This window comes from Psammomys obesus, unplaced genomic scaffold, assembly GCF_907164565.1.
Source record: "Psammomys obesus unplaced genomic scaffold, mPsaObe1.curated_primary_1811, whole genome shotgun sequence".
In the NCBI taxonomy this organism is placed as follows: Eukaryota; Metazoa; Chordata; class Mammalia; order Rodentia; family Muridae; genus Psammomys; species Psammomys obesus.
The window spans coordinates 14,687,726-14,714,408 of NW_026596120.1; the positions used below are offsets into that span (position 1 = coordinate 14,687,726).

At 45.3% G+C, this 26,683-nt stretch overlaps 1 protein-coding gene and 1 pseudogene across 1 annotated transcript in view; one reads left to right on the forward strand and one right to left on the reverse strand.

The window, feature by feature from the left end:
* Window positions 1–6,247: 6,247 nt before the first annotated feature.
* The window catches only part of Nek11 (NIMA related kinase 11), a 134,476-nt gene continuing 114,040 nt past the window's right edge, over window positions 6,248–26,683 (reverse strand). Inside the window, exon 12 of the mRNA XM_055629779.1 lies at window positions 6,248–6,402. Within this exon, the coding sequence (XP_055485754.1) occupies window positions 6,248–6,402 (155 nt within the window). The remainder of the gene's footprint in view (window positions 6,403–26,683) is intronic.
* On the forward strand, window positions 13,978–14,991 carry LOC129692971 (DENN domain-containing protein 10-like; annotated as a pseudogene).

Consider the following 26,683-nt stretch of genomic DNA (forward strand, 5'->3'; position numbering starts at 1 on the left):
ATGCAGCATCTGATTCACTCATGGCTGGTGGGCTATGCCAACTCCCAAAGGCATATCCATCCAGAGGAGGTTTATGGCTTGTAGCTGCACACACACACACACACACACACACACACACACACACACACACCTTCATAGTTCCACAAGTGTCTCCTGTCTTATGTATTCCAGTGGCTGGAGGGTGCTCTGAGTGAGTGGGAAGGGATGTGCGGATGCCTTTGCTGTATGCTGTTGGACAACCCTATCAAGCTCATATCTGGAGGTCTACACCTAAAGCAGACATAGCTTCCAGGAAGGCTCCATCTCTGGGAGACCCCTAGCATGTTGTCATACTCAGTGATCCTTGATGTCAGTGGGTATGAGGGAAATGAGGAGCTGATCTGTTACTGGGACTAAAAGAGGAAGACTTTCCAAATCCCAATGGGAAGTCCTCTTGGTGCCCATTTATTTGTGGCACATGGACAGTCTCAAGTCCAGTTCTAGCTGACTTCTCATTTAAAACCCACAGAGCAAGCAGCAATTTGGCCCTGTGTTTGAACCGTGACCTGAAGTCATTACATCACTATCCATGTTCATACATGTTGGTGCTGTCTTTGGGTCCTAAGCATCTCCTTTTCTTCTCATTTACTGACTTCTCCAGCAATCTCCTTCCTCTCCCCCCAGTTCCAGGAGCAGCTTCCCACAGTGAAGTCGGGATCACAGAGTGGCCGCCACTGAGCTGTACCTCATGCCTGATGAGGAACATGGGATGGGGAAGGGGAAGAATCAAGGCAACGAGGCTAGAATGGGGCAAGAGTGGAAACCAGGGCATCAGCGTCACTCCTTTGAGGAACCCTCACTGAGGCGATCAAGACTAGTCACCCTGCAGGAGTGGCTGCTCAGACTCACTGGTAGGGTTTACTGGGGAAGAAACAGCTCAACCACCCACAGTAGCAGGACAGGCAACTTCCTAGAAACGATGATGAATTCTAAGGTCAATGCAGGGCAAAATGTGTTGCCTCCTGCGTATGCAGCTGACTAAATTAGGTCATTATTGGCATGTTTTTAAAACAGAAAATTAAGGAGTGTCACCATTGATGATCAAAAGTTCTAGCATCTTCCACTTAAAACAGCATAATAGACGATAATCCCTCTTGGCAGGTGAGAGTTGGGCTGTATTTCCTTTTCACAATTCTGCATTTCCCCTAGAATTGACATAAGGCTTGCCTTGTATATAGCTCGGTAATTCTGTCTAATACAGCAGGTCTTGCTTGCCCTTCTGCTCTTCCCTTGTATTCCCAGTCATTTCCTCCACCCTCAGTGGTAGACCAGGGATGGCCTTTGTTGTGCAGAGGATAGCCTCTGGAAACAGAGCCTCCTTGTAATAGGGCATCTTAGCTGTCACACATCAAACCTGTTTCCTTGTATGAAAAGCTGGAATATCACAATCTTCTCATCTTTCAAGGACCTGGGTATTAAGTGCAGCACACGGTAAAAAATAAACACCCTCCCCTGCACCAAGAAAAATGACTGACATGCACTGGGAACTATCTGAACACTCTGGCCTAGGGCAGTAGTTAAGCCAGCAAGAGACTGACAATCCGGGAGACTCCTGGGAACTAAAAGGCAGCAGAGAAACCTAGATTTATAGTCACAGCCTGTTCTCATTCCAGGATGCTAATTTTTTTCATTGAGATCTGAGGGAGACTTGCCTAAATTGTCTTAACTCGGCTCCTTCTCTCTCTCCCATCCTTACTTTTGTCTACTCTGTTACTAAAATCTAGCCTTCTGAATCTTAGTCTGATGCAGTTGTCACATCAAAAGGTTGTTACAAGAATGAAAGAATTCACCTGTGGCCTAGCTCAGTGAGCTTATACCCCAGTTACAGAAAGATCAGCATTCCTCACAGGGGTCAAATGACATGGAGCTCTAACCAGGAGCTTTCAGCCAAGGAGGGCTCAGACGGGATGCTAGGGCCTGGCCACTGGTGCCCAATACAGGACTTTTGCAACCTTGCCAACAGCAGCCTTTGACTCATATGCCCTACAAGACTGGCCAAGACTTTCCTAAAACTGTACAATCAATCCATGCTTCCTTTCCTTCCTTCCCTCCCTTCTTTCCTTTTTTCATCTTCTTTCCTCAGAGATGTTCCATAATCTGAGGCTCTTCCCATCTACTCCGCAGGCATCTCCCTTCCATTTCTTGTCCTGCCCTTCTCTACCATCTTCCCTGCATTAGCCCAAGAATATAAAGTACTGACCATAAAAGGAAGATTTCAGGAATGTTAGCTGTAACCGCTATAAAACATATGAACTGATTAAGCCGTTGGGCTCTCCCTAGAGCAGAAGCCTGTAATAGCAACCCTCAGGACAGCCTGGCCCTAGTGTCCTCAGAGGAAGCCCAGGCCTTACCATCCTGTATCTGAGCACTGGAGCACATCTGCTTTCCCTGGTGCCATGGTGTGCTGGGAGAATGTCAAACCCCAAAAGACGAGATAACTTCCATATGAGGTGGAAACCCAGGCCTCTACAGCTCCTCGCCTCAGGAAGAGAGAGCACACAGGTCCTGGGGAGCCTTTTAAAGGAGGCTTCCGTGAAAGCCTTCATTACACGGAGCCTTTCCTGAGAGAGCAGTGGGCCAGGTTATTATCGTACATCTAGTGTGTTTTTACTGCTGTCCTTTAATAGTCTTGGAGAAGGAACGATGGTCCAGGCAGTAAGGGACAAGCAGAATTAATGACTCCCTCCGTCAGCCTGCAGCCCTTGGGCCTGTCTGGGAGAGCACAGGAACTAGTCCTTGGCCGCAGGTCCCACAGCTGCTGTAGAGAACCTGTTGTGATGACAGCTGTAAACTCCACTCTCCTGAGATCTACGAGGATGGTTCCAATTTGGTGACCACAGACTTCACAGAGGGGCCATCAGCAGCAGAATGGCTTGTGAGGCAGGCGTTATTGATGCTTTGCTTAGCACAGTAGAGAAACAACAGTAATTAGGCGTTCCGGAAAACTGCTTTGGAGGCAACGCTGCTCAAAGAGCAGCAGGGTTGGCTCAAAGAATCCAGCAATAAATCACGATGAAGCCTGTGGCTGGCTTTCTTCCAGAACGCACTTCTCCCATCAAAAATAGGAAAAGGGGAATCAGCTTGGATCTGGTTATGCACAGAGTCCGTGGTGTGTTGCTACTTTAACATGCTGGGGTGGGGGGGGGCACAGCCAGGAAGAAAAGGGGCCCCTGGCTACCAAGATGGCTGCAAACTTCATGCACTTGGCAAAGTGAACAGTGGCTGGGGTACCGGCACCGAGCTCGGAAGTGCAGTTTGTGCGTTGCTGATACAAGGTTCCCACAAGAATCGGAGGGTGCCTGGCAGAGCCACACACCCACCACCTCTGGAGAAACAGAAACTCGTACTAGATGGGTGGTTATCTGTTTCTGTCAGAGACTACACTCTTACAACCCCCACTTCCATCTCTATCGTGCCACGCTGATGTGGCACTACGGCGTAGGAGTGGCACCGCTGGAGACCGCGACCACTCGGGCTCTGAGTCGGTTTGGACCCCCCCCCATCTGTGTCACTGTAGGGGAGCTATTTTTCTTTTCGAGACTCAGTTCATTCACCTGACTGAGACAACATGACTGAGCGACAAAATGCCATGCACATGAAGGGCCTGAACATCTTGCAACAAGAGGCTTAAATCCGATCACAATTGGCCACATAGCATGTGGCAGAGCCACAGCCAGAGGCAACCCCCCTGCCCTTATATTTATCACCTGCGTTGAGAAAGAAAAGAAATGAAACGATTGCAACTGTGACATCTCACTTTAACGATAAAGGCTTCAGACTGTCCATTAAGATAAACAAGACAACCAGGTCACTTTCACAACAATGGCTAAGGTACAAAACAGTTAGTGTGTGACTAAGATCTGAGCATAACTTAGAGTACTCTAAACTGGTCCTTCGTCTACTCTTCTATGACTAGGATCCATTTTATGGATCAGGACACTGAAGCACAGTAAAGAAGCTTAGTAGTTTGGACAAGGTAACCGTACCCCATATAAGTGGCACTAGGCTCATTTACAGGTAGTCTGACTACCAGTGATGCATTATAGGTACAACTGGCCAGAGATGGGGCTTCTGAGTAAAGACTGGGTGTGAGTTTTGCACGCCACACTTCTACAACCACAGGCATGGGATGGAATTAATGCGGTATTAGGACAGTATCTGTTTCGACTGTCTGCAGTGGGGGGGCCACAGGCAAATGGAAATCATATTTTTAACTTGGAGTAATAGATACCACTTCCCCAGGGTCCTCTGGGGAGAAGGAGGAAGGGGCATAAGAAACACTTTGATCGTGGCATTTGGGATCCCGCCTCTCTTCTCTTCTCATCTTTGCTGATGATTGTTAGTCCCGCTCCTCCTGTATTTGCCACGTGCATTCTCCCATGCTTTCTCTTTCTCCGAACTTGCTCCTTTGCTTGACTTTACGATTTTAAAAGCATTTACCTATTTTCATTTTATACATTTGAGTGTTTGCCTGCAGGGACATCTGTGCCCCACAGGTGCATCAGGTGCCAGCAGAAGCCACAAGAGGGCACCAGATACGCTAGAATTGGTATACAACTGGTATTACGGATAGTTATGAGCGGCCATGTTGGTGCTGGGACCCGAACTGAGGTCCTGTGCAAGGCCCGCAGGCACTCTTAACCACTAAGCCAGTGTGTGTCTGCTCTTAAACACTCCTGGTAGCATTTCCCTTCTTATGGGGTTTTACTTAACATTATTGCTGGATTGTTCCATGTCTAATAAGAATGACTTGGTGGCTGGCCCTGGTGGCACATTCCTGCAACCAGCACTTAGCAGGTACGGCAGAAGGCCAAAGTTCAGTCTCGGGCTGGGCCACATACATGAAACCCTTTTAACAAAAACAGTCGAGGGTCAAGCTAGGCTCCTGTCTGCAAGCACAGCAGAGCATCATCAATAGCGTCAGGGGCTGGCTCTCTAGCTTGACTGTCATGTGGGAGGTCCCAGATAGCAGCAGATTGAAACAGATGCTGGGACTTGCCGCTAAGCGTGGGGTGGAGCTCTGGGGTCTTGTGGAAATGTTGAGGGAAACATGGAAGGACATGAAGGGGACAGGAACCCCATAAATAGACCAACAGAGACAATTAACCCAGTCCAATGGGGGATTACAGAGACTGAGACATCAACTAAGGAGCATGCATGGCCTAGACTTAGGCCCCCTGCACATATGTGACTGATGGTGGCTTGGTCTTCCTATGGGGCATCCACTGAGTGGATGGGGGAGGCTGTTTCTAACATGGACTCTATTTCCCACTTTTGGATGACTTATCTCTGGCAGGGCTGCCTTGCCTGGCCTCAGAGGATGAGGATATGCTCAGTCCTGATGTGACTTGATGTGCTCAGGAGGACTGGTACAGGGGGAGGGGAGGCTCCTTTTTTTCTGGGAGGAAAGGGTGAGGGGAAGAGAAAAGGAGGGGGGAGACTAAGAGAAGAGGAGGGAGAGGACACTCTTGGGGTGTAAAGTAAATAAACAAATAAAAATTAAAAAAAAAACAGTTGATGGGCATCTGTACAACTTTATTTCCACTCTAAAAATCAAGAGACAAAGATGCAAGCCAGGGCCATTTCTTAGGCTAGCACAGATGCCAGCTCAGTCTTTCTAACCAGAAAGTTCTCCTGCTGGAGCATCCATGCAGGAAGACCCAGTGCTGCATGCAACGACAGCTCCTCGAGGGCTGCAAGAACCCAGAAAGAACACTCTCCAGTTCCAGGATCTCCAAAGCCTTAACTCCAGAATGGAATCAATCTTTCTAAATTTAAGCATGCATTCAATTTACAAAACAGACCAAAGGTCTGATTACAGGCAGGAAAGTGTTTGAAATAATAATAATAATAATAAACCCACTGTGCCTGTGAAGGAGACCTCTGCAGCACTTACTGGATGTACAGAGGCGCTCCTCAGTGGGCAGGCACTGCAGAGTGCCAGGCTGCCAGCCTGTCCTCCTGCAGTGAGTATACTGGCCTTCCCCTCTCACCGGGGTCCTGATCAGAGTCCGGTAATTCCACGGGGTTCTACCTGCCTCTGCCCCTTGAAAGAAAAGACTTGTATATGGAGACATTGAAAAGACCCTAGTAGTCCTGAGCTCCCTGACCCCAACTCCAGGTTCAAGACTCGCTTTGCTCTTTCTTAGCCCACGTCCAGTCAGCCTCAGACAGCTACATCTCTTCTGGCCAGGGGAGAAGGTACCTGTTAGTTTGCTCTGAAAGGTGGGGCTCCCCTATCCCTCATTTCTCTGCCTGCTTCTGAGAACATCACGTCTTCCTCCTGCTCCTCACTCTCCTCAGAACAGGAATCGAACACATCAGCATAATACTCTTCAGCAACAAGCGGGTCTTCTGGGATCTCTGAAATAGAGAGTAAGCAACAGTCACAGTCACTGAAGTTGCAACGGGGTGAGCTGGGAGCCTTGCATATCTTTAGAGATTGGCACTGGCAAAGCTTCCTTGGAGCACGGTGCTGACTCAGAGCTTCCTGAAAGGGTCCGCTGGACACAGTCAGCACTCTGCGAAATCAGATCAGTAGAAAAGGGACACCAACCTTTGAAGTTAGGAGAACAAAACCACAGGACAAGAATAAGTGATCTACTTTGGAGCTTTTCCACGAGTCCTTATTAAAACCGAAGGGTGTTGGGAGAAAAATAAAGAGGAGATTCCACAGCAGGGCCCTGTTATGCAACTCACCAAAGTTTGTAGCTGAGACAGTGGGAAGGGGAGTGTGTTAATGTCCCTCTGGAAGTTTTAGGGAAGATTACCCACGTAAGCTGATGTCAATAACCCATGTTACTTGACACATTATCTCTACTGACTGAAACAGAAGTGGTACATAGAACAATGTCATCAAAGAAAGGTCAAGGGTATGGGGCACACACTGTAAATTCTGATTTACTAATGGGGACTAGCAGTAGAGAAATATCTTTGGCTGAGAGAGGAGGAAATTACATGAAGGTACTCTGCTGCAATCCAGGTTAGGCTCTGCACTGCTCTGACTTATAAACAGATTTATTGTTCCTATTTGATAACACAGGGTATGATCTTTTTAACCCATTATTACCATTCTCTCTCTGGTGGGGAAACATGGCATTTAGAATTAGAGAATTACAGTCTAACTCAACCTTTGCCTGCTTGAATATAAAACTCTGGGCAAGATGCTTACAATTTCAGGGCTCTGCTTTCCTCAGTAAAACTAACTAACGTAAGCGTACTAAAGCCATGTGACTTGCAGACTCCATAATAAGCTGCTTATGAAAACACCTGTATATAGGGGACTATCACAGAACTTCCATTCGATTTGTATATCTCTAAAATTGGGCTTTTCATTAACTAACTCTAGAGTCCTTTGAAATATGACACTAGCTGTAGACCTATCCAGCAAACGAAGATTTACATTTTTATTGTTTTATCTCTAATTTAAATTTATTTTCATAAATTATTCATTTTACATTCCAATTGTAGCCCCTCCCCTCATCTCCTCCAGGTTCTACTCTCCCTCCTTCTTCCTCCCTATTTCCCTCCCCTAATTCTCAGAAAGGACCCCAGCCTATCAAGTTTCATTAGGACTGCTTGCATCCTCTTCCTCTGTGGCCTGGTAATGCCCCCCCCCCAACACACACACTAGGGGGAAGTGATCAAAGAACAGGCAACAGAGTCCATGTCAGAGACAGCCCCTGTTCCCCTTACTAGGAACCCACATGGAGACTGAGCTGCCATGGGCTACATCTGAGCAGGGTCCTTGGTTGGTACATCATCAAACTCTGCAGGCCCCCATGAGTGCAGATTTGTTGGCTCTGTGGGTTTTCTTATGAAGCTCCTGTCTACTCTGGGTCCTTCTATCCCCCTACTCTTTCCTACAATTCCCTGCACTCTGTCCAAAGTTTGCCTGTCAGTCTTAGCATCTGCTTCGTTCCCCTGCTGGGTAGAATCTTTCAGAGGACATTTATAGTAGACTCCCATCCTGTTCCCTCACTTCAACTACTTCTGGTATCTATCCTGTTTACCCTTATGAATGAGAATTAAGCAACCTCCCTAGGGTTCTCCTTGTTATTTAGTTTCTTTAGGTCTGTGGATTATAGTATGGTTATTCTGTATTGTATGGCTAATATCCACTTATAAGTGAGTATATACCATATATGTCTTTCTGGTTCTACGTTACCTCACTCTACATGATCTTTTGTAGTTCCATCCATTTGCCTGCAAATTTCATGCCTTTTTTAAATAGCTGAGTAGTGTTCCATTGTGTAAATGTACTACAATTTCTGTATCCATTATTTGGTTGAGGACTATCTAGGTTGTTTCCAGATTCTGACTATTAAATAAAGCTGCTATGAACTAGTTGAGCAAATGTCCTTGTTGTATGGTGGAGCATCTTTCAGGTATATGCCTAGGAGCGGTATAGCTGGGTCTTGAGGTAGCACTATTCCCAATTGTCTGAGAAAGCGCCAGATTGTTTTCCAAAATGGTTGTACAAGTTTTCACTCCTACCAACAATGAAGGAGTGTTCTTCTTTTCCCACATCTTTGCCAGCATATGCTAGCACTTCAGTTTTTGATCTTAGCCATTCTTACGGACATGGAGAAAGCAGAACAGACAATCCACTGCTGGAATCACCATCATGACAAAGGACCTGATTATGGTGGGGTGAGAGATTTGGTAATTTTCTTGCATGTGTTAATTCATGTTATTTGAATGAAGACTGATCAGATTAGTGAGTGTACAATTTGTAAAGGTTAGCAATCTAACCAGTGGATATTGAATATGCAATTAGGGCACTGTCCTATAAATATATGTGCCATTCTGGTTGACACGGTTGTGTCACGTCAAAATTTGCAACAGAGGCCATTGGCTGTAGCTGTGTGTGTCAGGTTACAGGTCTCAGCAGCTAACACTACACATTGGGGAAAGGTCAAACAGTATCTTATTAGTGCCACTCCCTCTACTAGGGAATTGTCTGCTCTTTTTCAAAGTCAGTACAGCTATGCATGTTTCAAATAGAGATGCCTATAAGCATACAAGAGGCTTACAGAACACTTGATAGCTTAGACCAGAAAAGAAAATCATCCTGCCACATAATAATCAAAACACTAAGTGCACAGAACAAAGAAAAATATCAAAAGCTCCATGGGAAAAAGGCCAAGTAAAGTACAATGGCAAACCCATCAGAATCACACCTGACTTCTCAACAGAGACTATGAAAGCCAGAAGTGCCTGAACAGATGTCATGCAGTTCCTTAGAGAACACAGACGTTGGCACAGACATACTCAGCAAAACTCTCAGTCATCATAGCTAGAGAAAACAAGATATTCCACAACAAAAACAAATTTGAATAGTACCTATCTACAAATTCAGTCCTACAGAAGATAATAGAAGGAAAAATCCAAACCAAGAAGGCTAACTACACCCAGGAAAACACAGGAAATAAATAACTTTACTACAGCAAAACTAATAGTAGATAAGCACACAAACACATTACCACAACCAACATCAAATAAAAGGAACAATCACTGGTCATTAATCTCTCTCAGCATCAATGGACTCAACTCTCCAATAAAAAAGACACAGACTAACAGAATATATGGGTAAACAAGAACCAACATTCTGCTGCACACAAGAAACATACCTCGGCCACAAAGATAGATTTTCATTTTTAAGGCACACTACTGTGCGCATGTGGGGTTAAGAGGACAACTTGTGGTCAGCTCTTTGCCATACTGAGCCATCATGCCAGCCCCAGGAAGGCTTTACAATCTTCTTGTAATCTATGCTTTCACTGCAAAACACAAGAGGCTATACAGGGGGATCAAAATTAGCTCAATGACAAAAATTACATATAATCATTTCTAACAAACATTGCCAGTTCTTAGGGTAGGACTTCCATGCTCTGTCATTTAATCCAAGCCTGTTTCCTTCAAGATCTATGCTTTTTAATTGGACACCAGAAGAGAGAGACAATTTGTATATAGGGACCATGTTTTATTTAAAACAACAAAACAAAAACCTTTATTCAGCTCACAATTAGGATGACCTATGCCATACCGTGAGATATACATGAGAACTAAGAGCCTCCCACGTGACTTCCTCCTCTGCTACTTCCCCTGCTCCACCCTGAACCTCTGTCTCTCTTTCAGAATTGTCTGTTTTCTCCTTGGCTCCTCTACTTCACCTCCTTCCAGTGTCTCTCTGCCTCTTTTTATAGTTTATTCACTCGTTCACTTTTTTCGTATTTTCTCCCTTCTGTTCTCCTCCTTTTCACCTCCCTTTTCCCTCCTTTGCTTTCAACTCTGAGTATGACACGGTACAACAGATTTCTATCATTGCACAGTTTGCAGGAATGGGCTTAGACTTGTGTACACACTTGAAATCCTTAGGATTAAAACAAAGTGTTCAGGAATAAAGACTTATCCACTCAAACTAAAGATGACACTTTGCTATTTTCCTTTTTAGTCAAAATTTCGAAATGTTGTTTGCAGCCCACAAGTGACTTCTCAATTCACAGCTTGAAACACACTGGTTTAGAATGCTGGCTTCTGCATCAAAGAGATCTGCATGTACAATGATAACAATGGCTCCACAACACTGGGTACCAATTTAACTTTGTGCATTTTTGTTTTTTTTTTCATCTAAAGACCATAGATGATTATCTGCCTCTGGGATTATTATGAACAATCAATAGTATAACAAAAACAAGGCATTATGAATCATGTTATTGTATTTTACTCAGTGAACATCAGCTGCTATCAGAAGCTGTGAAGTGTGGCAAACATTTTGATTTTGCCTGTTAATACAGAACATCAGGAAGAAATATAAATATCAAAAAATCATAATTACATACCAAATGTGAAATGTTCTTTTCTTTATAATCAGTCTGTGTGGATTTTCAGAACTGACTCAAAGGCACACTAAAGAATGACATCCCATTGGGTTTTTTTTGTTGTTGTTTTCTACCGGTCTCCACCAGGACCCACGGGCACTTTATTCTCTCCCATCATCTGCTGGTCCATGAGGGCCTCTAAATTCTCTACAAACAGCTCAGGAAGACATGAGATTCTAGAGTGAAAAGCTTGTTAAGTCAAATCATAGGCTCCACAGATTATATGACTGTATCAGTTATGCGACTTCTTTGAAGATGATCGGTATTCAAATGAAGAGTGTGGCTGACCAGGTCATTATCTGTACAACTCAGACATTTTTCTCTTGCAAAAAATACCATCCCCCTCCTTCCATAGCAGGGTCCACTGTGCACAGAGAGCCTTGGTTCTTACCCTCTTGAACCTATGATCCCCTAAGAAGGAAAAGAGTGATCAAGGGGCAGGATTATGTCTGATTCACAGGACCGACTGGGATGCCTCCATCTGCAGTGTCTCTTGCACACACTGAACTATCTTGGTGTTGCTTAGAAATGGAATTGTTTTCAAACGGGAAAATCAAAACAAATGTAGGCCTACTTCAAGCATGTTAGTCAAGCTGCATGTTTTTCTGTAACAAGCCCAATTTGAAGTCTTGTTCGGCTAAGGCTCATTTCTCCTGTCACCAAGGGAAAAACAGACTGTGATAAATAGCTTTAATTTCCTCACACTCTGAAGTCAGCCTCATAACGATGCAGTCCAGATTTCTTCTATTCTGGGTGGACAATCGTTCTGTCTCTGGTTTTGGAGGCCTGAGACAGCGACAGGGCATACTCATGAAGGAATCCAATATTGGTGTCAGAGCTTGGACACCAGAGTTGCAAATCTATACTGGAGGGAAAGAGAAGTTATTACCTAGTTCCACAGAAAGAGTGGCTTTTGTCAGATCCTTCACTCAAGACCTAGACAAATCCCGTCTACAATGACAGAGTACTGGAGTCACCTACAGGACTTGTGATGCCGGTAATTTCCAAGGCCAGAAACAGGCACTGAATGCCTTGGAGCTGGAGTCATGGTTGTTTTGAACCACACAACTTGGGTGCTAGGAACTGAACTCAGGTACTCTGCGAGATCAATATCTCCAGCCCCACAATTTACGTTTCTATGAAGTTCCAACCTGGTGTGGATGGTGCTGGTCTAGGGGCCACACCTGAGGACAACTACTCAAATAAAAGTTGTGTCGTATGCTATGCAGAGTCACTTTAGCAAAACACGTGTGATCCCACATCTTCCGATCTTTTTGTATGACAAAACATGAACAGAAACCAGCTACTTTCGAGGGACTAAAGCGCTGTTACTCCTGGCCACAGTTGCTTCTGATCTCTATGGTGATATGAACAAGGAGTCTGCGTTTACTTTGTGATCAGGGACACAGAGGTGGATGGTGAGCAGTTCCAAATCAGTCTTTATGTTTGCACAGCATTGTCCAGTTTCAGAGGCACATTCACAGCTGTCATTCCATGCATCATGGCACCAAGTCTTCAAGTCAGACCATGATAACGGTTTTTGAGCACCGTCCAGATAAGGGAAGTGAGGGCTCAGACCACAGAAAGTCACACAGCACACAGGGTGACCATGAAAGCGCAGAATGCAAACAACCTGAGCCCTGGCTTCTGGGTTAGTGCCATTTTACATAAATAAGGAATTTTCATCTTTGTTCTAAAAACCACTTTAAAATCATGACCTTAGCAGCTCTGAAAGACACTGGACAATTAGGTGTGGGGAGTTGGCTTGAGGGAAAACCTAACTCTCACTTAAGCTAGCTGCTTGTTTCACAGGAGCCATGAAGAGTGAGTGCCAGAGCCTCATCAGCTCTCACTTCCTGTCTCAGGTGGGCTCAGATTTGCAGGTGCAGGAGAACCATCTAGACACCTTGTTAAAACCGCCCTCCCCCCCCTCCCCCGGCATTTCCAATTCAGCAGGTCTGGGGTGAAGCCAAAGATTCTGCCCTTGTAATGATGCTGCCAGCATGGAGAAGCAAGACTATCACATTGGGCATTGGAGGAGAAACTGGCATAGAGGTGATGTGTTAAATAAAAGCTCCTGTTGTTTCATGTAGCAACAGACCAGATCTTTCCACTTCTAAAGTGATCAGATATACATTGTCCATTTTTTCTTAAAGAGCCAGTTTTTCTGTTTGTTGTTTCAAGCTAAATCAAGGAAAGATCTTCTATAACTGCTTGGCCATGTGTGTGTGTGTGTGTGTGTGTGTGTGTGTGTGTGTGTGTGTATGTGTGTGTGTGTATGTGTGTGTGTGTGTGTGTGTGTGTGTGTGTGTGTGTGTGTGTGTGTGTGTGTTGGACTCGGTTGTCTTCCTCAATCACTCTGCTTCCTTTCTGAAGCAGAGCCTTTTGCTGAATCTGGAGTTGACTGATTCATCTCTAGCTAGCTTGTCCCATTCTGTCTCTGGTTTTGGAGGCCTGAGATTACAGGCAGGCCTCATGCCCACATGGCTTTTCTGTGGGTGCTAGAGATCCATACTCCAATCGTCAGACTTGTAAACACTTTTCCCTCTGAGCCATCTCACCAGCCCAAGCACAGACACTTCGAAGGAGAATCCACCTGTCCAGCTGTCATAACCCCACTGCTATGTGTTGGACAAATGTGTGTGACAGACTTTCCAAAGTGACTCTCAAGAGGAGACCACAGCACAGCATCAACAGCAGCGCCTTGGATCTTAATGGAAGCACAGGTTCTAAGCCTGTCTCCAACCCTGGCCTATTGAATTAGGAGGCTGTGTATAGGGCTCTGGGTTCAATCCCCCATACCATAAAAACTACTGTGTTTTGACAAGCCCTCCAGGTGAGTCGGATGCACACTCTTAATTCAGCAAAAAACTGTCACTTAATATTTGTTCAAATGAAAATAATTTCCATAATAACCTCTGAATTCAAGAGGGCAGGATCCATGCGTGTCTTGTTCACCTCGGTACCTCCAACAGATGGCTCAAAACCTTTTGAATATGAGAGTCCAAAAACCTCTGAAAGGGGTGGTAAAAGATGGCTGTGGTAATGGCAGCTGATGCTTGGAGTCAGGCTGATGGAAAAGGACACTAATGGAGAAGTTCTGTGGGTGCTATCCTTCCACAACAGCCTCTTTAAGGAATCTGCTGCTCCAAAAAGGCTGCCCAACAGACAAAAAACAAACTTCTCTAGCCCTTTGTCCTTGCTCAGTACCGAAGAACACGGTTTTATATCACTACAGCTGAAGTTCCAGATTCTTCAGTTTTGAACAAGGTAACTAATTTTTCTATTGTTCTGACCACCCCAAATTTTAACCCAGAGAAATATGCAACCCTCGCTAGGATTTTGTGTAGAATGTATCTGAAATATGAAAGCCCAGTTAAAATGATGACGAGTTACACTGCAGATCTCACCAAGAGGATCTGCCAGAGTGAAGAAAATGGCTCTGTCCTTAGCAGAGACTTGATGGTTGAACAACATACCTTGTCGTTTGAAGACATTATATCTCAATATGGAATGGAAACTACACACGGCTTTGACACTGAAAGGTGAATTGTTGTTTATCACCCCCAAATAGAAGCTGTCTAGGAGTTTGCCAGGATCCTGCCTACTCTGGTCTGGCATCGGCAGGATGGGACTACCCCGCATTCTCACGTGCACCTCTATGCTGAAGAACTGGAAGGCCTGCAGATGTGCACGGTTAGAACTTTGTAGAACTGGAGGCGAGCAGCAGACCAGCCCTCTATGACGTGCTTGGGAATCTGGCAGAGAGTGAGATCCCCATCACTCCACTTGCAAAAGAGGCCATGGCGATGGGCAAACTGCATAAAGAAATTGGTCAGCTAATTGTGCAGTCTGCAGAAGACCCAGAGAAGTCAGACAGCCAGTTAAAAAGGATGTTACCTTAAAAACAAAAGAAATCTTCACCAACCTGGCACTATTTTAAGAAGTGTCAGATGATGTGGGAATGATTGTTCTCATTGTTGAGGGACTGAATCAAAAGCGATTCCCACCTGCGACAGAGAACTTCCTTTATCATCTAGCAGCAGCTGACCAGATGCCGAAGGCCTGACTGTCTAGTGTCTTACTGTGGCCTCTACAGAACTTCCCTTTTATTCCTAGCACCCACTGACCTTATGCAGTATTGGAACTACAGAGGAATGTTCCATTTTTAATGATTTCCAAATATTAAGATCTGACCTGAGGAACACATAAAAACAAGTGTGATTTTTCTTCCTGACTCAGTTCTGGACAGTGTTTTAACTACTGTCCTAATGGTGGGATCAGTACAGCTCAGCACATGAAAGCTGTCATTGTTCACCCCCATTTGTCTCGTTGTAGCCATAAACTTCATGGTTTATTTTCAGAAAGTTGCCTCAAAGTTTGCTTTCTATTCTTTTAGGGAAAAAACTTGAATTCCACACGAGAGATTTTACTTCCTGAGCCTAACTGCAGAATTGTCCAGAGGGTCACGCAACAGATACTGCAGTTGCACTTTCTTGTAAAAGAAAATGTTTTGGGGCCTTTGGAATTTTTGCCTATAGTATGAAGGTTTTTCATAGATTCTGCACATGAGTAGACAACTCCAACAACCTTTATACTGCCCTAGCTGTAAACATCTGTCAAACATCAGCCATTAGCACTCTTGGACTAAGAGCTGCTAGCAGTCTTTGGAAAAGAGGCAGGAGGAGCGCCCTTTAAATGTAAACACGCATAAGAAACAATACAATACCCTGGTTGTTTTTGTTTGCCATGCTGGAGCGAGAACCTGCGGCCTTGCATATGTCCCACCAAGCTAAAACCCCAGCCCAATAATGCTTTCATATATTGGTAAAGGGAAATGAGAATCAAATTGCAGAGGTCAAAATTAGGCAGTGTCTTCAAGTGACTTCAGTAAAAGCAATTTAGCCAGATCATCAAGGACACTGTTATTAGACACTCTTTAATTTTTGAGATCTTAAAATTGCCAAGCAAGCACGAATGTCCAAATTATGCGTTCTTTATATCTACTCATGTTAATTATGATAGGCCACTTTCCTTTGGTAGAATTGCAGAACATTCAAATCTTACCAGGTAACATGTTTGCAGAAACTTCATCTAAGTTGGGTCTTTTTTTTTTTAACCTTATTGTTAGACATTTAAATAAAAATAAGAAATAGCATTTCAGTTTTGTCCTTGGGTGAGAACAGGGAGGGCCTGAAATAAGTTGTTTACTGTAGCTAACAACTGAAGATTAAATTTGCACTTTAGGAAAAAAAAATCTCTGAAAAGTACAGGCTTATGAACTGCATCGTAGCACCACATTCAAAGGCTTTCAGAATCCTTGTTGGAGGACAAGAGATGATGAAGAAGGTGCTGGAGCCCCACCCCCACTCCATCTCCTTTTCTTCCAAATGTTTCAAATTTATCTGTCAGATGGTATAGTTTGGATATTAAATGTCCCTCAAAGGTCCATGTGTTGGAGGCGTGGTCCCCAACCCATAAAGCTACTGGAAAGCAATGGAAGTTTTAATATGCAGGACCATGTGACAAGTCTCAGGTCACTGAAGGCATGTTCCTCAAGGTCACAGTGGTCCCACAGTCTCTTCCTTTCTCCTTCACTTTCTTGCCATAAGGTGATTAGCTTTGTCTTGTCACATGTTCCTAACAGGATGTGCTTACCCACGTGGGTTCCATACCACACTGGAGAAAACCGGCCATAGGCTGAACCTTCCAAAACTGTGAGCCAAAGTAAAGACAAAGGTCCTTGGGAGTTGACCATCTCAAGTGTTTTTAACAACAGTGTGATGGTTTGAATAGGAATGGCCTCCACAGGCTCATGTACATACATGTGTGGTCATAAGGGAGAGAGGCTATGTGACAGAGGTTAGGAAATGTGGCCTTGTTGGAGTGGGTGTGGCCTTGATAGAGGAAGTGTATCACTCTGAGGTTTTAAATGCTCAAACAGGACTGTTCTTCCTGCTGCCTGCTGGTCTGGATGTACACCCCTCAGCTACATCTCCAGCACCATGCCTGACTGCATGCTGCCATGTTTTCTGCCACGAATAATGGACTAAACCTCTGAAACTGTAAGCCAGCCCTGACTAAATATTTTCCTTTAGAAGAGTTGCCGTAGCCATGGTTTCTCTTCAGAGCAATAGAACACTGGTTAAAATGGAGAGCTGCTGAGCACATTTTCATACTGAACTTTATAGCCCCAACCTGCAGGCCCATCAAGCTCAAGGCCTCAGCCAAAGTTACCCTAGAGTGTGATGCAACTCGCCAGTAGACTAGATTTCTCTAGGTGCTCCTGCCATCTCCCAGGGCCAGATGCCTGACACGTGGGCAGAGTCATCACCAGTGAATAAAAGCACTGACACAGAGAGAACAACATCACAGCTACAACCAAACCTGTCTGGTGGACTCACCCAGAGCAAAAACGCTCCCTACACCCTCATCCTTCATTCTTTCCACAGCCAATGGGGCAGTCAGTGTCCCACCCCTTCAGAGTGTACAACCTTCCTCACACAACCTGAAGAAAAAGACTCCAAAACTTTGCTGATGTAGAAAAGGCATTTTATCACTTTCTAAACTTCATACTAATGTTGGTTTATCTTTCATTTTCAGTTTTTATAAACCATCTCTCCCCTGCTGTGAACCATGAGATGGTTCATCAAAGCTACTTGGTGAGTCATCAGCTGGGCCTAGGACTCTATTCTCAGGGTGTCCCAGTTCCTGATGGCAGCAGCTATTAGAATTACTCACTGGGCTCAGAAGCCATGGAGAACGAAGGACCCACTATAATAAAGCCATCATTTCTTCTCTTGGTGAGCCTCCCTTTTACTGACACCATGGGTCCATTGTGGAAGTCCCAGAGAGGCAGTTACTCCACACTCTAAATGGCTGCTGCCTCAGTATTTCATTACAAAGAGCCCTTTTCGGGGCCTGTGGGAAGGGACTGCAATTTTCAATCACTGTAACATTTAGCAGGGCTGGCACTTATGGCAGCACATTTGTGAAGGAACAATTTAGACTGATGGAGAGTCCGGTGAAGAGTGTGGGGGCCCCTGCTAAAATGAACACACTCATATGCTGAGGGAGAAGTGCAGGCTCCACATGCTTTTAACACTCAGCTCTGCGGAGCTCCTCATCTCACACCTCCACGGTCTTAAATGGTGGGTTGCAAATCTGGCCTTCAGCGACCCCCTCATTGCCACGAGAACTAAGCACTGAAATCTAAGTTTGGCCTTTCTGTCATCAGGTTGCAACCTGCTTTCCCAGTCTGGGCTCCTAATGAAGAGTTTGACAGTTTTCCTTTATAGGCACAGTCAAAAGGAACTTTGGTTGGTAGCCTTGGGTCCAGCCAGAGGCAGGTAGCGGGTATGTGTGTGTGTCGGGGGGGGTGTTGGAGGGGATATGCTTTACCATGGAGCTTCATCCTCAACTCTGCTTTATTTTTCTAGTGCCTTGCAGATACCTCCCACATGAACCTTTGGGCCAAACCCTTGACTGTGTAACCTAAACTGAACCCTCTCTGCTTTTCTCTGCACTCACTCATCTCTTGCTTTCCAACTTCATTCCCTTAGTGAGCTGCTCCTTCTAGAACCTTCCTGTCAGAATGATAGCCACCAGCCAATGTGACCGCTTAAGTTACAATTAAAGTTAAATGACAATGTAAGCCACAACAGCTACATTCCATGTGCTCAGTGGTCACATGCGACAGAATTTTAGGGTATTTCCACCACTGCCATGGCTAATTCGTTGGACAGCACTGCTCTGAGGTTTCTTTTCTCTACTATTCCCTCTGCTGACCCACAGCCCTTAGTTTCAGCCCTGGTGTGTTTGCTTCACCTCTCTTACCCCTCTGCCTCTCCCCAGCCAGTACACCAGTGACTCCATCCCATGCTAGCCCTGAGCCAGAGCCACACTGAAGAGCTCACCACATGGAACCCTCAAGCCTATGAGATGGCTTCTCCACCTCAGGGAAGGGTGCCCCATGGACCACCCAAGTCCCACAGGAGGCCACCTGCCTCATGGCATAGCAATGATCAAGTGCATCTTGTCAAACTGTCACCAACTGCACACAGAACCAAGCATCAAATATAGACAAGACACTTCCAGCCTCTGGGGGTGGGAGCTGCTAACAGCTGCCTGGCTTTCCATCTCCTCCATGCTTTCTTCTCTAGGTGCTGTAACGAGCTATAGGTGAGTGTCCTGACCTTTTCTAAAATAAACCCTCACAACCAGGGCTAAAATTAACTACGCTGATTCGCTTAGCCTCCAGCATCACACATGAGGCTGTGAAGAGAAGTGATTTTCTTAGCCACAATGCATATTCATGACCCTTTCAGTGTGGAGGGCTAAATTAAGTACAGTAGAGTACCTTTTATATACATCTAGGACAGCAGGTTCTACCATTTTATTCAAAGGGACATCTCTATATTTGATCAAGTTCACTAAGGGCCCCCCATTCTCCCTTCACACACAGGAAGGGCAGGGTGGAGGAGAGGGAGGAAAAGGAAGGGGAAGAGCGGGGCTTCATGATCACTTTGGAACTAGGTCTCCCTTAAGCTCTAGAGTCTGTGATTTTTATCTTATGTGTCAAACTGATTCTCCCTTAGGCAAAATTATAACATTTCTCTGAACATTTTTTTTCTTTTTTCTTTTTCTTTGCAGAGCAAAAGCCAAAACAACTGGGTAAAATTTGTCTTTTCTCCACCAGAGTCAGAGACAGAAACAAGGGTTGGGATATCCACTCTCTAAGGGGAAATACAGCAGGTTGTTCAGTGGCCCTGGGTGTTGGCACAATGGCTATATGTCATTTGCTGACACATGACACTTTACTTCTGAGCCTCTAAGCAACTGGGTCAAGTTCCTGGGCCTTCAATGTCTCATCTATAACATGGAGCTCAGCAGCCTCCAGCCCACAGTCTGAACTAGACTATCAAAGGGCACGATTCTGCCCTCAGGAGCAATGACTCATGGCCAGAGGAATGGCTGGGTTAGCACTGCAGACACTCAGACTTTTATAGCGGAACTCTGGAATGTGTGGCTTAAGCTACAGAAGAAAATTTTTATCACAGCTCTGGAGCTTGGAAGTCTCCAATTAAGGTGCTGGTGGCTGGGTATGTGGCAATGGTATCTGTTATTTGTAGACAGCTCCCCCTCTCCCTGTATTCTCACATGACAGGGAGCAAAGAGACAGAAGGCAAGCCATCCTGTGTGTGTATTTACAAAGGTGCTCATATCATCAGGAAGGCTCCAGTCTTGCGACCTATCCACCTCCTTGAGCCCTACCTTAAAACAGAATCCCACGGGGGAATGGGAGGGCATGCACGTATGCATCTCATTTCAAACAGTATGCAAGAGTCACCTGAGATCTTTGGTAAAGTTTGGAATCATGCATCTCTGACATGTCTGGAGTGATGGAGACGCTCCTCGAGCATCCAACCACACTGTGAGTCGAAACCAAAGAAATCACTACTTTCTACTGCTGGCCTACAAACATTTGTGTAGAAACAGGGTTATAACTGACACATGCACAAAGTTTAACACTCTACATTGCTACAGAATAAGGCATCTGCTTCCCTCTCTTATTTCACTCTGGCTGTGTTTATTCATTGACACTTTCTTTCACATCCATGAAGTATAGCCAGTAACTTGCTGATTGGCATAGAGAGAGCCTTGTGAACCAGCTAAGATTTCCCCTCTGATGAAACCCTGAGTCCATACTCTCTCTTTTCCACCTTGTTTCCCGGAAAACTTGTCTCCCACTGGCAGCTCCTCTGCTAAGTCACCAGCTGGAGGCTGAGAAAAACTGCCAGAAGAGACTTGCTGGTGTAAGACCTTCTCCATTCACCCATATGAACACTCACTGGAGATGAGCAGGGATCACAATGGAATGCAGGGGCATGGCAGGCGGGACCTGCAAAATGGGGAGCGTGGGCACGGTGCACTGAAAAATTCTCATCGCATCCATCAATTAAGGCACACGTTTCTGATTGAACTTAGAACTTCCTGTCATAAAGCTGGTATTTGCCTTTTTGTAGCTCGGTCAAATGACGATCAGCTCATGGGGATCAAAGGAGAGGAAAGATTTCATGGCTGTGAAATCTGGGAAGAGGTGCATTTTCACATACCCAGAGAAGAAAGAGAAATTAAGTGTATATCACGTGTTTTCTAAATTAAAGACAGATAGATAGATGATAGAAGAGAGAAAATGGAGGGGGGAGAGGACGGAAAGGGGGGTTAAGACAGAGTTCCAGGACTGCCTCACACTGTCACACTTATGGGAGCTCACAAGTCCAAAAGTCTACAGGATAGACCATGCAGCAGGCTAGACTCACTCTTTAGTTAAACAGAAGTCTGGGGCTCAAGTCTTCCTCTTTGATTGGGTAGACTCACTCATATTATGCTTTATTCAAATGTAGTGATTTGAATTTATTTGAATAAACACAGTTACAACAACATGCAGACAGGTGTTTCACCACAGCAGCTGAACCTGTACCAAACCACCCCAGGAAGTATTTCAGCATGGCTTCCGACCTAGAAAGTGAGGTTGTCAGAGACTCAAGCTACACCTTCAGGCTGAAGAAGTCCAGGTTACTTCTAGTTGTGAGGAGCAACTTGGCATGTACCGGCCACGTGTAGGCATCGGCGATTACTCTCTTCTTAACTAACGTCTAACCACTTGATCCAAATGAGCCAATGTCGGAACCAGTCTCCTGCCTCACAAGGCTTTTTCTGGTAGTGTCTGACAAGAACTGTCCACAGTCCTGGGGCAGATTTCTCTTTTGCATTTGTTCTCAGAGCATTCTTGTCATGTTCCCTTTGTCTGGAGTTTTCAGATGTCATGGGGGAGCGTGGTTAGGTGGAGGTCCCATGTCCACCACTGGCAGAACAAGGTAAACAGGCTTCCCTAGAGGAGCCTGGAGCCTCTTTTGGGCAGGTGAGATTCCTGTGCTGTGTCATACCAGGGAGAAAATGTTGGCACAAAATATTAGTAACCAAAATCACTTTTGGGGGCTGGAGAGATGGCACAGTGGTTTCAGAGCACTGGCCGCTCTTGCAAAGCACCTGGGCTTAGTCTTCAGCACCTACTTGGTAGCTCACAACTATCTATAATGCCAGTTCCAACGGACCGGATGTCCTCTTCTGGCATCTGTGGGCTGCATGCACATCTGTGGCACAGAAACATATACACAGGGGAAACACCCATAAATGTAAAGTAATAAAACTTTAAAAATTTTAAAAGTCACTTTCCTTATTGATTACTGAGGCAGCAACAGGTATCCCAGGATGAAGAGCACAGCAACACAATCAATAAAAACAAAACAAAAGTCTCTGTAAGCCTCCCTCCAGCAGATCTCTAGCAATAGACAGAAATCACTTTCAACTTTTGGAGAAAGCCAAGTGTCCTGGATGAGGCATTCTAGAAAATGTCTCTAAGATGATCTTTAGGAGAGTTGCTTATCTGAAAGGCCCAGTAAAGTCTCACAGACTGAAGCCCGTGGATCTCTAGGGACAATAGCAGGGAAGCAGTGGAGGTGCTCCTAGAGAGAGCCTCTGTGGTCTAGGGACAGGGGGATGAGGGTTTTTATAGATAGTTGCCACTGTCCTTGAGCACTGGCAAAGCAGGCTCTGGCAGCCTGAGAATGTCTTTCTCCTCCCACAGAGCCAATGCTGAGAGACTGAGCACAAGGAAACAGTAAGGATTAAATGGGGTCTCGTCAGGCAGGCAGTGGTGGCGGCAGCTGTACCAGGGAAAATGTGTCCTGACACTTACCTCCCATTTAGTTGACTTTGTTGCATCGTTCCTATCTGGCTTCTCAACTCTGACACTCCTGCTCCCCACTTTCACTGAGAACAGGGAAGGGACACGGTACATCTTGCCCTTTGCCCTAAATGTACCTCAACTTTTCACCCAAAACCACACTCCATCTGCTTCTTGCTCCTGACTCTTGGACCAACTCTCTCATGGCTTGTTTATCGTTTACATATTAATTTGCCCAGTGGATTTTAACCCAGGCCAAGTTCTAAGCTCAGATGAATCCTCAGTTCACTCTTCATCAAGCCCGCTCAGCCCAGAGTCTCAGAGAGCTCGGCGCAGTGAATGCCCATCCTCCCTCCCTCTGGACTTCCCTCTCCTTCCTGATTTGGGCCCATCTCTTCATATATTGACCCTACTTGCTCAGCCACGGTGTTCATGTTTAGCTGATAATTGACCCCAAGGAACCAGGACACACAACTGAAATAAATGCTGACATCATAGACTCTGGAGCCCTCCCCATTGGTATTCCACTCTTCATTCCTTCAGTGTTTGTGCACTGCCCTGACTGCATGGAACAAACAAGAAAGCCCAGGGCATGCCTACCGCTTTGCATCAAATTCTGTCTCTAAACAGTGATGCTAAATCTTCCCACTAGAAAATTAATTTTTCCCTCCTCAGTAACTAAGGAGAAGTAGACACAGGGTACATTTGCATTCTAATTGTGCTAAAGGGTTTTATTTCAGTGAGTCAAAGCCAAGTTTCAAAAGGGGGAAGAAGAAAAATTTAAAGTAAATTTTTTCATCGTCTACATTTTCCAGATGTTCAGAAAGCAAAGGCAACAGGAGGAGAACAGCTTAGGCTAGGGGGTCAGCAAACCACAACCTACAGATCAAGCACGTACCACACACTTCTGCACACAACATCTGTGGAAGTCAGCCACAGCCCACGCTATCCACTGCTGCATCCTTTCACCGTCCCCAAGGGCAACAACAGAGTTGAGTAACCATGACAGGGGTGGTATGCCCCAGTTTCTTCTACTCACTACTGAAGGAGGCCTGCAAAGCCCTAATAAGGCAAATAGCTACCGATGCTGAATACCTACTCTGTGTAAACCACGGAGTTGGAAGCAGCCTTTTGTTTGAAGCCCTGGCTATTTCCAGATCATCTATCCATAGTAAAATCAGAAATACAGTAGCATTCCGTCAGCTGAGGTTCTCTCCCAAAATGTCACATCCGTCTGCAGTAAACATTTCATAAGGTTGACTGGCCCATCAGAACTTTTGTAGTTGTTCAAAGTCTGGATGCTGCAGGTTCAGAACCAAATTATGTTGGGTCATCGAAGCCACCTAAACGACTATTGATTGCCTGTCCCTGTGTGACCTAACATCCTTGGCACTATTAGGTAAATCTTTGGGGGATGTATGAAGAGCTCTGTTAGCATCTACGAATACCAGGGCTGAGAGTGTCACCAGGCAACCTCTAAGGCCTATAACAGAGCCTGCCCTACACTGTTCTGACTCACTCATCTAATGTTTCCACCAAAGTGCATTAAAAATGCCTTGACTCAGAACTTTCTTTGTCCTGTTACCATTAAAAGCTTCATGAAATTGCTGCCACATTGGAACACAGCAATGGGATAATTTAAATCTGTGTTCTCCGCCCTTCAACAACTCACATTCAGGTCCAGAGTAAATTATCACTCATTGCCGTGAGCTGTGTTTTGTATCAACAACTTCGTGGCCAATGAAGTTCAAACTCCTGATGGTGAAGCAGAAGTCTTTCCACCTGAGAAAAGCTGAACTCACTCTGGATCCAAAGAGCAAACCCAAGGAGAAGGAACACACTTTTAGGATCTGATGTCAGCTGAGCAAGGTAAGTCCTGCTCAAACACTTCCTATTGACAGGCCCTTCCTTGAGGCCATGCATGGACGGGGGACAAAATCCTAACTTCACTCCAATCCTCATCCACTGACTCACAGGGATGTAAGAGCTTTCTTTTCACCTAACTCTTTGAAAAGGGAAAAGATGAAACTCTAAATGTGACTGGCTTAAAAACGTATTTTATACCCCTTAGTATGGGATTTCATGAGGAACTGACATTAAGTTGCTCTGGAGAGGTCCCGTGGGATGCCTGGCAGAAGGAAGGGATTCCTGTAGCCTGGCATTTAGCATTTGCTGGGGGAAAGCTCTCCAGACACTGCCTCGGTGGACGCACAGGTGCATGCCTGCAAAGGTGGGTGTACTGCTCTTGATGAGAATGCATCCTGGGGAAAGCTTCACAAGGAGGTTTCACTGACTTTAACACGGAAGTGTACTTACACAGACTAACATGTACTGGTGATAGCATCATTTCCTAGATCGCCATCACGGACGCAGTCTGCAGGTGGCAGAGGACAGTGTCTCTGGAGAATAAGCCACTACAGTGGGCCCAGACATTTTGGTCAGAAGAACTCTTCTCCCAGCTAAACGCACAGTCGATGCTCTCATTAAATCTCCACTGAAGTGCTAAGCCCTGAGCTAAACCTCATGTGTGTAATATAATAAGGCAAATACTTGCAAAAGTAATATTCACACTAGGAAACTCACACATGAACCCCTGATCCAGAACTAATGCTCACATCCAGGGATTTCATGTCTCTTCTCTGGTTTCAACCTTGCTTCTCACCCTAGAAAGAACCAGGATTTTAACTTGCACATCATTTACTTCCTCACTTATCTTTACCGTCTCTAAGCCAGGATGATTCCTGGGTGGCAGCCTGATTTGCTTGGCTTGAGAGGTTACATGAAAGGAATCAGACGCGAGGGAGTTTGGGGTTTTGCGTCTTTTAATTATATTGCCACAGAGCTGAAGTGTCTATACTTCGTGGCAGCATGATACCACACGGTATGGTTGCTAGGACAAAAACAAGCTGACTGATATAAACAAGAGTACTGAATAGAGACTGACTTTGTTCTAGCTTTCAGAGGTCTCAGTCCATCATGATGGGGAGGGCATGCTAGACAAAAAGAGACTAAATCATGGAGCCCGTGAGGCAGAAAGGAAAAACCCGTTTTCTAGAAGACTTGCATTTTTTTCCTTTTATTCTATCTGGACTTCCAACTATGAGGTAATGCTGCCAACTTCCGGGTAGTTGGCCCCTGCCTTAATCCCCTATAGAAACACCCACCCGGACACAGAGGTGGGTCTTACTAATTTCGTAGGTTCTTCTCAGTCCAGTCATACAGATGATCAAGGTCGGTCATCACAAGTCCACCCCTTGTCAACCTGACACCCAAACGCATCTCCTTAAACCATAACATTCTGTCCCCCAGACTCCAAAGGCTCATGTCACTCCGTGCTATCAAATATTTCCGGCCCATCTCCAAGAGTGCCCCTGCCCTTCACAGCTCCAGCAATGCTGAACTCCAAGTTTACAAATCTCCTTTGACACTTGAGCAATCCATGAGTTGTGAGGCACTGCAAAACCAAAGTTATATACTTCCAAAGTACAATTACACTGAGTAAAAATTCCCATTCCATAAAAGAAGAATGAGTTGTTTTAAAAAAAAAATTAAAAAAAAAAAAAAAGGAGGAATGAGACCAAAACAAGACAAAAACCACACAGGGAAAACTCTGAATCCTGTAGTTACATGTCTAGCACTCGGAATACATGGTGATGTGATGTGAGCTCCCAAGAGCCTGGGTAGGCCTTCCCTTGTCTTTGTGGCCTAAAACCCACATGATCTGCTCCCTGGGCTGGTTATGTTCACTGCCTACGGTGTTCTTTGGCACACATCACTGGCACCTCCATCTTATCTGGGTCTCTAATGAAGCTTCAGCTTCCCCATCACCACTTGACACATCAACCCTCTCAGAGCCTGCCTGCCACCATTCTGTCACACATTCTTTGGCCTGTGGAAACCTCCATGACCTCATACATTTTGCATTCTGTACTCTTGAAAAACCAGTGTCACGTGGACATCACTGAGGTTTACTGTCAGCCTGAGCAGTTGTCAGGCAGTCTTAGACCATGGC